At 45.6% G+C, this 14,801-nt stretch overlaps 2 protein-coding genes across 3 annotated transcripts in view; one reads left to right on the top strand and one right to left on the bottom strand.

Moving 5' to 3' along the window:
• Positions 1-13,980, bottom strand: part of Npf (neuropeptide F) — a 92,588-nt gene extending 78,608 nt beyond the window's left edge. For both annotated transcript variants that reach the window (XM_076311643.1, XM_076311639.1), the window contains exon 1: positions 13,809-13,980. The gene's annotated coding sequence lies outside the window, so the exon portion shown is untranslated. The remainder of the gene's footprint in view (positions 1-13,808) is intronic.
• Positions 179-14,801, top strand: part of Flz (transmembrane serine protease filzig) — a 30,758-nt gene continuing 16,135 nt past the window's right edge. The window contains exons 1-2 of the mRNA XM_076311635.1: positions 179-564; positions 12,560-12,647. Of these exons, the coding sequence (XP_076167750.1) occupies positions 553-564; positions 12,560-12,647 (100 nt within the window). The 5' untranslated portion in view covers positions 179-552. The remainder of the gene's footprint in view (positions 565-12,559; positions 12,648-14,801) is intronic.

Below are 14,801 nucleotides of genomic sequence, written 5' to 3' on the forward strand. Positions count from 1 at the left end.
GATCGAGCACCGTATCGTCGCTCGTAGTCATCGAGTGCATCCTACTGTCCGGCTGGGGACTTTCGGGGCCCGTGGCTCACCGAACCGCTCGAACTTTCACGGTCCGAGAATCACACTGTCGGTCGTATCCGTCGTGGGACGAGGAGGTTACGTATTACATCGTTCTCGATCGTCGACGTACACGATCGGTCCCATTGGTGCGTCGTTGACCGGTCTCGCGCGATAAGACCAGTGCTCGGTTGATCTCGCTCGTTTGCCGATCGTGCGCGGTACGAAGTTTCGGACACGGTAGGTGCGTGGTTCGCGAGTCGAGGGGTCGCGTACCGAGGTAAAAACGGAAGTGGAGGAAAGGAAGTTCAGTGACGAAGTGCGACAACTGGCGCGGAGCAACTGGCGCGGCAACGTGTGAACCCGGCGAAAGACGTTGCCGTGACGTGAGAAAGGTCGTGTTTTCATACGGAGGACGACCGCACGGCCAACGAGGCTTCTCTCGAGGATTTAAGGCAACGTTATGAAACGGTTCTGACGAATCGGTGGACGTTATCACGGTTAATGGGTTGCACGGTAAGTGTCTCTCGTCTCTACACCGATTACAAGTTCTTTCAACAAATATTTCGTTCGTACGAGGTTCTATGCTCGATCCGCCTTCGCGCGTACGACCACTTTCGGCATCGAAATCGTCGAACGCACGAATATCGCGACGATTACTTTCCGCGCGTCGTTGCTCGACTCGCTCGCGTAAAACGGAACGAAGAAAAACGTGGCCGGCGAACCGAACGGCCGGTTCGCTTCTATTTTGACCGTACTCGCTAAAATTAACGTTCGTTGGTATGCTCGGTCCGTTGCAAAGTCCATTCCCAACTGTGTCTCCCGGTTCTCGAATATACTGTTAGCTCGTCGTTCTGTTCGAACGACGCGACGCGTACTACCGACGCCGCAGGTATCGGAGCGACCGTGTTGCCGTGATTTTGCGATCGAACCGTTCTTGGACGCAATTCCACGTGGTGGCCGCGATCACGGCGAAGCTTTTCCGCGCGGCGGGTAACCGCCGGGGCATCGCGGACAATGCGATAAATTATTAATGTAGAAAGTTCCACGGTAGCGGCGACAAAAAGAAAACCGGTCAGTTTGTGTCGTAGGATCGTTTATCGGAACCAGGACGTGATCAGGAATCAGTGCGATCGTACAGAAGGTAATCTGACCGTGGAGCCAGGAGAAAGCTGGGCTTCCGACTTTGGCCCGTAGTAAACCAGGCGATATACATAGAAGATCATTTGGCATGCTCCGTTGCTTCGCCGCATCCTTCTTCCCTTTTTCTCCCCTTTCTTTCTTCGTTCCGTTCGCGTTCCTCGATTCCCGTACAAATTTCGTCCACGCGTCGTTACCTACGCGCGCGTCCCATCGACCGCGAGTCCCATTTCTCGGGCATGTGCCACGACGACGACGACGACGACAACGACGAGGACGCAGAGTTACGCGCAATTAGGTACTTTGAGCTCGATTTTTCGCCTAATCGCACCTTTGAACGCGAACTCTCCTAAACGTGATCGTTCGAGCTTTCTTTACCCTGTTACCCACTCGTTGAAGTTTCTCTACCCTCTGTTACCTTTCTCGTTGACAATTCGATTGTACGACGAAAAATTTGCCCAAACGAGACAACTTTCGGAGAAAACAACCTCTGTAACTTGGTCCACAGCGTTGACTTCTTTCAACATTCAGCATCGTTTCATCCTTTTTTATCCTATGTTATCTTCTCGTTGTAATTTTGATAAATTGATTATACGACGAAAAACTTACCCAAAGAAGACATCTTTCGGAGGAAGCACCTTCTCGAAGAGAACAACTTTGGTAACTTCGTTGACTTCTTTCAAGGTTCAGCATCGTTCGATCCTTCTTTATCCTCTGTTATCTTCTCGTTGTAATTTCGATAAATCCAATATACGATGAAAAACGTATCCAAAGAAGACATCTTTCGGAGGAAGTATCTTCTCGAAGAGAACAACTTTGGTTCAAGAGAACAACTTCGTTGACTTTTTCCAAGGTTCAGCATCGTTCTACCCTTCTTTATCCTCTGTTACCTTCTCGTTGTAATTTCGATAAATCCACTATACGCCGAAAAACTTACCCAAAGAAGACAACTTTCGGAGAAAGTACCTTCTCGAAGAGAACAATTTCAGTAACTTCGTCGACAGCGTTGACTTCTATCAAGATTCCTCATCGTTCGATGTGTCTCTTCCTTGCACGTCACGCGAATAAGTCTTCGTTCTCGTAGGAACCATTTACATACGCTTTGTCACCGTTTAATCGATATATTCAAATTCCTTCTCTCCATTCATCGTGCCCAGCTCGATGCAAACTACCTTACGCTCTTGAATAGACGAACATTGCAATAGCCTCGTGAATCGAGACCAACCCGATTCGTTCCGGATGAGTGTTCCCAAGTTTCACCAAACCGATCGATCGAAGTTTTTTCGCGTCGATCGACGCGACCTCAACCTCGTTCCTATCGAAACTCGACCTACGAGATCGTCCCTCGTTCCTATCGAAACTCGACCTACGAGATCGTCCCACGAAGCTCAACCGAAATACGTGGGACGCGTACACGAGAATCACCATTTCGACCGTTTCCTCTTTCGCTGGGAACGACGATCCGCGAGGAATTCTTCGTTAATCGCGCGATTCGCGAGACGTTCGCCGGCCAGAACTTGGCGCGGAGCTGACCAAGGAAGAGAGAGAGAGAGAGAGATGCGAACACGAGGAATAAGATTTCTCGCATTGACCCCGAGCAGCGTCTGACACGTAGGTAACGCGCACACACGCGTTACCTAGTGTGTGCACCTAACTCAGGTATGCCATGGTACCGAGTAGTGGTAAGTTGGTAACGGTTGTCAGCGCGCGGACAGGCTCGTGTCACTCTTTTCAATCCCTCTGGTTGATTTGCGCGTTTAACGCTTATTCGCGACTATTCCTGTCGACGTCCCGTATCGACGTTTCGAGTCTAGAAACACGGAGACCGCGTACCCGTGAAAACCGCGGACTCGCGTCACTCTCGTAACGAACAACACGGAACAACACGGAAACGAAGAAAGAAAATCCCTCGAACGATACGAGGCGACTCGCGTCGCGTTTTTCCCGCGATTATCGCGCCATCGTGGCAGTTGATCCGACTCGAGGTTCCCTTCGACTTGCTCTTGTTGTCCCACATACGGGGACTACTTTTCGAGTCGTTTAAAATGCAGACGACGCACTGTCCCTTTCGAGTCGCACCGAAGTGACTACACCGCCATTTTGGCACGTAGCAACGATAGAAAGTGGTCGTCGAACGTTTCGCGGGTTCTCGTTCACCAGGACACCCTGTCCACGTAGACGAAGGACGTCTTGCGTACGTTTTCCCTCGATTTTTCCACTTACCAGTTTCGATACGCGATACGCGCGGACTGTCACTTTCTTGCAATTCGCGCGAGCCACGACCGACAGGTACCTACCTACGCGTATAGATCGAGCGACGTTCGAACCGAATCGAACCAGGCGATCGGTTTTGCACGAACGCTCCGGCTCTCGAAGCGTATCTCGAACGTCCCAAGTGAAAGCGGAGAGCGCCCGTAATCCCGTCGCGTATCTCGCTTTGCATCTCCTCGGAGTCTTCCATTGCCCGTGACTTCGGGTTACTTTCTACAAACGTTTCGTTGTCGATGCGCGGAGAATCTCGACGCGAGGAAGAATCTCGTCGCGGGATGAATCAACCGCGTCTTCGATCAACGATCGAAAATCATTCCGTGCGCGTAAACGCGTACGTATCGAAGAGTCGCGTATCGAGAATACGAGGACCACGTGACGCGATTCGGTGGGAAGGACGTGGACGAAGGTATCGTAGGAAAAATCTCGGACGCACGGTGGGTTTCTCGGTCGACGAACGACGCGACCGCGAATCGTTCGCAAAAGAATAATACAACGATCGTGGACGCCACCGCGATCCGAGAAACATAGCACGGACAAACGAAGACGATGACGAGGACGATGACGAGGAGGCGTCTCTCGGTTGGTCGGCGAGGCCAAGCCAATCGGGTCACCCAGATCCAATAACGAAGAGGAGCCGAACCGAGCTTTCTCCGAGGTTTCGCGTGTGTACGCGCGTGTGCGCAGAATCCTATGCACGCCTCTGCTCACGCACCTGTACGCGCGGTCCTCCTCGACTCGCTGACGGACGGCCAATGAACGCGGAAGAATTTTCGAGGCACTCGGAGAGTCTCTACTCTTTGACTCTTTCCATCCGTAGCGCGAGCTACGAGCCCAAGATCGTGACCGTGTCCGGACCTTGCGCGCATACAGGGTGTACCTCTTTCAGTATGCGCGTGAACCGAGACCAAACAGAGTCGCTTTTGGACACCGCGAGATAAACGTTTCACAATCGTTTCACCGCGAGATAAACGTCACTCTCGTGCGATACGGCCGAGGTCCGCGCACGTTTCTCGTTTGTTCTCAGCTTGTGTTTCGAAATCGAACAGGAACGATTTCGTTCTTTTCCACGAGTAGACGCGAGACGAAAAGGTTAGGCATCGAACTTTTCTATTAGGAACCTTTGGTACCTGATAACGTTCGTGTAAAGAAGACACAAGTATGTTGCACTTCTGCAATCGTGTGCATTTGAAAGTTAGTAATAGAAGCGAGGAAAAGAAGTCGCGTTAGACATAACCGATTATCGCGAGTAATAAACAGTAGTTTACACGAGTAGAGGCATCGAATTTTTCTATCGGGAATCTTTGGTACCTGATAACGTTTGTGTAAAGAAGACACAAGTATGTTGCACTTCTGTAATCGTGTGCATTTGAAAGTTAGTAATAGAAGTGAGTAAAAGAAGTCGCGTTAGACATAACCGATAATCGCGAGTAATAAACAGTAGTTTACTGTTAATGAAAATACTAGGCCAATACCGTCGATCTGTTCTTACGTGGTCGTGTATCGAAAGTAGAAACAATTTTTTCTCTTGTCTACGTACTAATCCTTTATCGATAGCTTTTAACGAGCTTTTAACTTTCAGCTTTCTATTAACGAGCCAATCCTTTTGGATCGTTGTCCCGCGTTACAACAGGAGCTTAAATACCCTGTCCTCGATATGTTGACAAATTAATCACGTTTTCCCAGAATATACTTGTACCTCGTCGATTTCAAGCGGTGCTTTTCAAACTGTGGTCGCGACGTCACGACCCATCGATGCCTCGAAATCAATAGAGGAGAGATGGGTCGCGACAACCGTGAACAAGACCCGTTTGCTTCTCGAGGTCCTGAATCAATAATCGAGTTCAATTTGCCGAAAGATGACGAGCAATTATTTCAGCTTAGTTCTTCGTTCGCACCGAAGAACGATCCTAACGAACTAAGATTCTCGTTGCACGATCGAAAAAGATGTTCCGTTGTCGAACGAAGAGACTACATCGTTGTTGTCGCAATTCACGGTAAACTGTTCGCGTGAACCAGTATTTTCAATTTTTACGCGATCAAATACGAAGAAAATAAACGCGGTCAATGGTGCACCAGACACCCGAGATGCAATCAATTGCATCAACAAACGCATTCGTTATCGTGGACGATAAAATTTGTTCGTTTCCGTAGCACTTATCTTGGATGCCTCTGGTCGACGTTGTGTTCGTTGAACACTAATAAAACGATATTGGATGCCAACTGTGTTGTTTTTACTTTATTGTACGGGTACTGGGTCGCGATGTACGTAACTGTACTTCTTACAGTGGGTCGCGGTTCGAAAGTTTCAAAACACTGCGTTAGAGAAATTAACAGAATCGGAGAGAACGTCCAAAGATTCCTGTATCCCTAATTTGCTGCCAATTCTGCAAAGTCTTGGCACCAATGAGCGTGACTTTACCAACGTTTCGGGTTCCCACAAATTTTTCAAGATTCGGAAGGAAACGTAATCGATACTTTTCGGACGAAATAGATTTAGCGAATATAATAGGTTGCTCGATAAGTTGTGTCGATCGATAACGACAGTTATCCAGGAAGTACTGTTCGTAGTAAGTACTGTTCAATGTAGTACTGTTCAGTAGGTTTTATCGAACGACGAAACTTATTGAGCAAACTAGTACTATACTGTTCAATAAGTTTTGTCGTTCGATAACGACAGTTATCGAGGCAGTACTGTTCAATATAGAACTGTTCAGTAAGTTTTATCTAACGACGAAACTTATTGAGCAACCTAGTACTATACTGTTCAATAAGTTTTGTCGTTCGATAAACAGTACTATTCAATGTAGTACTGTTTAATAAATTTTATCGAACGACGAAACTTATTGAGCAACCTAGTATTATACTGTTCAATAAGTTATGTCGTTCGATAACGACAGTTATCGAGGAAGTACTGTTCGTAGTAACTACTGTTCAATGTAGTACTGTTCAGTGAGTTTCATCGAACGACGAAACTTATTAAGCAACCTAGTACTATACTGTTCAATAAGTTTTGTCGTTCGATAACGACAGTTATCGAGGAAGTACTGTTCAATGTAGTACTGTTCAGTAAGTTTTATCTAACGACGAAACTTATTGAGCAAACTAGTACTATACTGTTCGATAAGTTTTGTCGTTCGATAAACAGTACTGTTCAATATAGTACTGTTTAATAAATTTTATCGAACGACGAAACTTATTGAGCAACCTAATATTATACTATTCAATAAGTTATGTCGTTCGATAACGACAGTTATCGAGGAAGTACTGTTCGTAGTAAGTACTGTTCAATGTAGTACTGTTCAGTGAGTTTCATCGAACGACGAAACTTATTAAGCAACCTAGTACTATACTGTTCAATAAGTTTTGTCGTTCGATAACGACAGTTATCGAGGAAGTACTGTTCAATGTAGTACTGTTCAGTAAGTTTTATCTAACGACGAAACTTATTGAGCAAACTAGTACTATACTGTTCGATAAGTTTTGTCGTTCGATAAACAGTACTGTTCAATATAGTACTGTTTAATAAATTTTATCGAACGACGAAACTTATTGAGCAACCTAATATTATACTATTCAATAAGTTATGTCGTTCGATAACGACAGTTATCGAGGAAGTACTGTTCGTAGTAAGTACTGTTCAATGTAGTACTGTTCAGTGAGTTTCATCGAACGACGAAACTTATTAAGCAACCTAGTACTATACTGTTCAATAAGTTTTGTCGTTCGATAACGACAGTTATCGAGGAAGTACTGTTCAATGTAGTACTGTTCAGTAAGTTTTATCTAACGACGAAACTTATTGAGCAAACTAGTACTATACTGTTCGATAAGTTTTGTCGTTCGATAAACAGTACTGTTCAATATAGTACTGTTTAATAAATTTTATCGAACGACGAAACTTATTGAGCAACCTAATATTATACTATTCAATAAGTTATGTCGTTCGATAACGACAGTTATCGAGGAAGTACTGTTCGTAGTAAGTACTGTTCAATGTAGTACTGTTCAGTGAGTTTCATCGAACGACGAAACTTATTAAGCAACCTAGTACTATACTGCTCAATAAGTTTTGTCGTTCGATAACGACAGTTATCGAGGAAGTACTGTTCAATGTAGTACTGTTCAGTAAGTTTTATCTAACGACGAAACTTATTGAGCAACCTAGTAATATACTGTTCAATAAGTTATGTCGTTCGATAACGACAGTTATCAAGGAAGTACTGTTCGTAGTAAGTACTGTTCAATGTAGTACTGTTCAGTAAGTTTTATCGAGCGACAAAACTTATCGAGCAACCTAGTACTATACTGTTCAATAAGTTTTGTCGTTCGATAAACAGTACTGTTCAATGTAGTACTATTTAATAAGTTTTATCGAACGACGAAACTTATCGAACAACCTAGTATTTGCTTCATTTATTCCCAGATCGCTAACGTGCACGGTACTTGGTGTAATGTGTATAATTTGAGAAATCAGCGAAATCGTTTCCCAAAATTAAGCATCGAGTAAAATATTTTCAAATTTATCGAACGACCTGCTACTTACACCGGTCAACGATCACGATAATAAATAAGATCGTCTCGTGGAATTGACGCAATCGGAAGGTTAAAAAACGCAAGAATTAGCATCGAAGTTTTAAAATTTACCATCGGGAGAGTTCGAGAGATCCCTCGAACGGTTTGCGAGAGTAGTAACACGTAATTGGAAATATCGTTATTCGATTCTCAAGTTTGCCGATATCCGAGGTAAATAACCAGTTTGCGTTCGTATGTAGGTGCGAGTTCGGAAGATGGGTGTACGGTATCGATGTTTGCACAGATCGAATGAAATTCAACCAGCGAATAACACGATTAGACGTGTTTCAGAAACGGAAGAGTTCCGCGAGTCGCGTTACAGAATTACCGATCGATCGAGCGAGAAATCGACACGCGTTTACAGTTTCACAAGTCTCCGATCTAACGATGCTCGTGCGTGTGTTCGTTCGAAATTCGTCAATTCGTTCGAAATTCATCGTTTCTCGTCATTTTCGAACGACTATGTCGCGTTATTCGTCGTTCGTCGTTCGAAATTCGTCGTTCGAAATTCGTCGTTCGAAATTTGTCGTTCGAAATTCGTCAATTGGTTCGAAATTCGTCGATTCGTTCTCAATTCATCGTTTCTCGTCATTTTCGAGCGACAATGTCGCGTTACTCGTCGTTCGAACTTTCGTTCGCGAGCGTACGCCCATTTGTTCGACGATCTTTCGACCACCTAACGCGTAAGCGCGGATTTTCTCGAAAATGCGTAAAATTCGCTTAAAATAACGGGGAGCCCGGTGTCGGCGCGAACATACATACATCCGCATACATCCGCGCAACTAGCTTCAGTTTCAATTTATTGCCACAGCGTATCGCTTTATCCACGCTTTCGTACGCGAAACCCGTTTTACCTTTTACATTTTATCCGCGGATACACATCCGCGTGCTCCTATCTCCGCGCGAGATCTGCGGAAGAATCGTAACGAGATAAACAAACGAACGAACAGTTTCGTCCAGGTTCTTTGAAAACCCGACCGACGCGAACTTTGAAACGATTTTCGTCCACGAGACGAATGTTTCGCGTCGCGATCGCTCCGTGAATAGAACAGGTGTGAATTACGGTTCACGGGGCAAGGTGTTGAAATTCTTTCGTGATTCGTTCGCGAAAGAAACGGTATTGAAACTTGTAACGAACGCGTCGTCTCGTTAGATCTATTATCGTGCGGCGAGGATTTCGTTCGAAGTGTAACCGTTAACTATTTCGTAAAAACGGGTGGATCGTCGACGATAATTACCTCCTGGTCTCTCCGCCTCGTCTTACCCCGGGTTGGTTTTTGTCCCGATCGAAACTGCTCGAAACCGAAGCCCGAGAAACGGAACGTTTCGAAGGAAAGTGACTTCCGCGTATTCGCGCGTGTTACGACTCGCTCGTGGTATCGCGCGGGAATAAACGACGAACGAAAGGGAACGATTGTAGCGATATCAATGCTGCCGTTGACACGCTCCACGGTTGTAATTTATTCGGTGAGCGTTAAACGTCGCGTACGGACGACGGTTCGCCGGTTTCATTTTATCGGAGTCGTGATCATGAAAACGGGCAACGTGGGTCGGACCGGCCGGGGAAACGATACTTTCTCCCGTGGAATTGAAAACGTCGCGGTTGCCACGAGAGATGTCGTGGACGAGAGATAACGTTCGTTTAATTCGCAGATACTGGTGGAAAAAAACGGAACTTTCTACGCGTAGCGTCCGTGACGCTCGCGAACAGCGGAAAACGAATTTGCGGCTAATTTCATTTTTTTTTTCTTCTTCCTCGTCTTCTTCTTCTTTTTTTTTTTTTTTTTTCTTACTGCTCCGATGAATCGTCGCGGCCAACGTGCGCAAAATCGTGTCGTCGTTTGCGTGCGCGTAATAGCGTCTCGCGACCAAACGAAAAAACACCGGTCAACGAATAACACGAAGTATTGATAATCGATAGTAACGGTACTCTGGCTCGACTCCCGGATTCCTGTCTGCTGCTCTTCAGAGGGAGCAAATTACTAACGAACCCGCGAAAAAAAGGGAAATAACAAAAAAAAGAATACGGACGTTCCGTCGACTCCTAGCGATCGTAAAAGGAACCAAATGGTCAACGATGGGCATGAAAGTACCACGTTCGCCGGAGAAGTTTTACCATTATCGGAGTTCTCCTATTGGCGATAATCTCGCGGCGATAATGCATAATAAATACGTAGCGGTTGGAAAAGAAAAATAAGAAACCGTGGAACGTTAATCGGGTCATTTTCGTGACGAGTTCCCGAAAGATCAACGCGATCCTTTTCCGTGAAATAAAACGGTAAAAATGATGAATGATTCGTAATCGAGCTTCGTTGTACCGCGAGAACTTCGAATTCGCGAAAATCGAACCAAATGTTATCTCGATGGAAGATTCCGAATAAATTTCTACGATCGAGAACGGTGAACATTTCTCGAACGTGGTATCGAAATGAAAGACATTTCCAGAATTTCGGGAACGTGAATACTTTACGTTGGTTTAAAATTGTTTGAACGGTGTAAAAAGAGATTTTTACGTAAGAAGGTTTTTCGAAATACGTTGTTCGAGTTTACGTTCGTTGAATAGTCTCCAAAGGGATCGACTACGAAGATTCGCAGGAGTAAATTGAAATCGGGCCTCACGAGGCAACGGATTTCACTCTTTGGAGAGAAGGTGGTACCTAGATTTTGTACGACATTATCGAGAGTATAAGCGTGAACAAAAAATACTTTCACGTATTTAATACAAGAAGCGCGTAAACGAGCAAGAAACGAAGCGCTGCTAAATACTGTCGCTGTAAACTAACCATGTTCAACGATGTACGATCGTGTTGCATACATATGTGTGCAACGCGAAACTCAAAGAACGTGTACGTTCACCGGTAAACGTCTACGCGATCCGTGCTTTAAAATACAGATAATTTTACTTTTACGGACCTAGATAAAATCGCTCTTCGAATGGTCTTTGAAACGTATCCAAACTGTTGAAACTGTGGTCTGTTTAAAATAAAATCTTCGAATCGTATTTAAATCGTATCTAAACTGTCGAAAATAAAATCCATTTGCTTTGAAACGAAATCAGGTACTTGAATCTTATCCGAACCATCGAACACGAAGCTTATTTACTCTCGAGTAAAATCTCATTTCGTATCGTATTCAAATCGTATCGAATCTATCAAAGACGAAGCCAATACGTATTTACTTTCGCGAGAAGATCGGTGGCGCGCGATCGATCGGTCGCGGCCGCGAGAAAAAAAAAAAGAAAAACAGTACGCGGCGAGTTTAACGAACGATGATTCGCTTTTACGGGGACGCAGGATCGAACTTCTCGTTCTTAAGAAGGTCACAGGAACGTACGAAGAATAGAACCGGCGATGGGGGAATTGGTAACTGGGTTACCGGTGTCTTCGCGAAGCAAACGCCGAAGCGATCGGGCTGACGGTCTCCTCGTCTTTCTCGCGCGTTCCCTCTCTCGCGCGCACGGTTCTTGTTCCGTTCCCCGTTTCCATCGTTCTTCCTCATCGTCGTCCCCCGTTCTTCTGTTTGGCATCGCGCACAGGTGTGTGGTAATACGTAGAACGCCCCTGGCCGTACTCTAACGGGATTTCGGATCACGTAGGGACACAACGCGCGCGTCGTGTGCCCACATTCGTGAAACGCACGTGTGCGCGAGCGTTGTAAGCCTCGGGGAAGCAACTCTATCGCGAGGCGAAGAAAGTTCGAGACGCGTAAGCGATCGGGCCTATTCGTCGTTTCCACGGTATCGGGATACCGTGTTTCGTCACCGGTTCGCGATTTTGCCCCTCGAGTCGTCGCGAAAGAGAATGCTGTTGTCGATAACAAACCGGAAATACCGTAACGTTGCTCACCGTTCCTCTTCCGATAACGTTCTTACGATCGCTACGTACGCACGGGTCCACGCACGGGTCCACGCACGGTTGCCTCTCGAATATCGATTTTAAATATTCGTAGGGTCCGCGTGACCGTTCGAATAACGAGTAAACGTTCCACGATCGAATCTCACAATCGTACCGAAGCGACGCCATTGTAAGATCGATAGACGCGACGAATCGATCGCGTGAATTTTCCTTACGAGTAATTCGTTCGCGCTAAGATCGAGTTAACCTCGAAATATTTCGTGCACGACTTCGAATCGACTCGCACCGAGAACCCTACCCCCGTTGAACCCACTTACCGTCCAAATGATCATCAGAATGAATTTTTGTCTCGTCTCGAGTCTTGGAAACGTAGTCCGTTCGGAATGTCCAGCTTCTATGGCGCATGCGCGAGACTGACGTTCTTGTACCGTTACCGAAGACTACATACGTAGGTATATAATATAAGCAGATTCGAAAGGGCGATTAATGTATTTCTCATTCTTATTGCGGGTATATAACATCTGCCGTTTAAAAATAACGCCGGGAAGCGTTCAACGGCTGTAACTTAAATTACTCGGCGAATGTAGGCTAATTATTGTACACCGTTTCACGGCTACCCACGGTACCCTCCGACGAACAATATAACTTTTCTCCTTTTTGCTTTTTTGTTGCAGATGGCTGTCGGGAAGAGTATCCAATTAATCCTCGTCATCCTTTCTTCGACGTCCGTCATTTCGCACTCTCGCGTGGCCCAAGCCACAGGTAATAATTACATTACGTAACTAGCGAGCGACTATAAATCGAGAACGAAAGATTCACGGTGCGAAAGATCCTCCGTGTACCGGAGGAGCCTACTACGATGACCTTGAGTGTCCTTGCGTTATTGAACTGCGTTTGTTTGAACAGCCGCCATCGGTACGAGGATATAAAAATAGATCGTTCCGTTTTCGAAACGAATGGAAAATAGAAGCGACCTTTCTAACGTAGAAGCGAATCCACCCACGGAGAAATTGTCGCCATAATATTTATTTTCTGTATTTTTAATCGACGCCTCTACAAAGGGAGCCCCGTGGTAAAAACAAATATACGAATATAGAGATAAATAAAAGAAGAAGTACGAAAGGGCGCGCGCGAGAGGTGGTACCAGGTGCATTTTAACGCTATTATTAAAACCTAGCCTCGTTGTATATCGATTCTTTTTTTCACCGCGTAACCTTTGTTCGACGAATGTTGATCCAACAGCTGATCGTATTTTCGATACCGTGAAATGTTAGTTAACGTGCTGGTGTTTCATCGCTCTGCACGAATTGTGACTTCGTACGCGTACTTCTCGACCGAATAGTTTCATTGCGCGATACTCCAGAGGTACGAGTAAATTCTACTATGGAATATGCAGATGATGACCTTTGACTTATACGTTTCCATGGAAAAAGTTCCGTTCGATTTTCAGTTCGTGGTTGGAAAAGGGGAGGGGTTGATGAATTTTTCCTCCGTCGACATTTGCTACCCCTATTGAACGCGCGGCAGCGGGATAACACGAACGATAAAAAGGGAAACGATTAAACTTTTCAAACTGGAAAGATCGTAACAAGAATTCACGATTGTTAATGCTCGAGACCGTTAAGAGAACCGTCTGGTATTTTCGGTGGAGAAGTGTTCTTTCAAATTTCTTTCTCCGCGAAAGAATAATTGGATCGTAATTATAATTAGCAGACACGTACGTTCGTCCGATGTAGTGTAACGAGACACGTATTATTTTATACGAGACGGTTGTTCGTTGTTTTTCCTCGTTAGAAATACAACGAGAAAGTCATTGTCAATCTTGTAGATAAAAAAATACAGAAGATTACCAAGATTACGGTTTATCCATCGACACGAACCACCGTAAAGCTAAAGTTTCAAGAATGAAGGAAGTACTCTCACCTTAATCAAAAATATTCAATCCTTAGTCGTTTCCTCGTTCCAATCGATCGGTTGTAAATGCAAATGCATTAACAGATACGTGTGTAAAAAAGAAAGTTTCTTCTCGTTTAACGTTCGAACACGGGTATTTATTTCGGTCGTAAATTTTCCACTTATCAAAGTCTCGGATACGAAACGATTAAATGCTCCACGGAATCGATAGACGGTTGTAACATCTCGATAAAATTTACAAGTTACGTTCTCGAGACCGTGCGCTATCAGCGGGAAAACTGGAAAAATCGGAGCGTTCGATCTGGACTTACCAGATCGTCGCGTTAAGTTACCGTCAAGAAATTGCACGACCGCGGGGAAAACTGATTCTCGTGGTTGTAGAAACGTGTACGTAAATTCTCTACAGGCGTACAACGAATCGATACCATCTCGCGGCCCGTGTATTTTCCATCGTAGCGAAGAAAATGTCGAGGGTCGATGAAAAGCACTGTTCGCGTTGGAAACTCGCTTTCCAACGTCCGTTTCCGTTCCGTCGTGTATTTACGCGCCGAGAGGAATCGCGTACGCGTGAATCGCTTTCGCGACACTGTAATTGCGCGTGTCAACGTGAACGACGTACGAGCGTCGGTTCCCACGTCGTTTTTCGCCGACACGACGTTTCCCAGAATCGTTCAATGGGCGGTCATTTCGCGAATTATCCACGGCTCGTGTTAGTTTCGCGTTTGAATAGCCGCGGCGCGGGCATTCGCGCGTACCGTTTACCTGCCGCGCTGTACAACCAGCGAACGCGACTTTTTAGAATCCCGCGAACCAACACTGACACCGAATTCCACTTACATCTCGCTTCCTTTCGAAAGTCGCGAATTCCACCGGTCGCATTTGCCCGCGCGCATCTCATTCCGAGAGCCCGGTGTGCGCGCGAGCGCGCGTTCCCAATGCGCGACAGCGAAATTCAAATAATTCCCTCAATGGTGGCACACATTACGAGCGATTCGCGTTCCG

The sequence above is a fragment of the Ptiloglossa arizonensis genome, chromosome 5 (assembly GCF_051014685.1).
Source record: "Ptiloglossa arizonensis isolate GNS036 chromosome 5, iyPtiAriz1_principal, whole genome shotgun sequence".
NCBI classification, from domain to species: domain Eukaryota; kingdom Metazoa; phylum Arthropoda; class Insecta; order Hymenoptera; family Colletidae; genus Ptiloglossa; species Ptiloglossa arizonensis.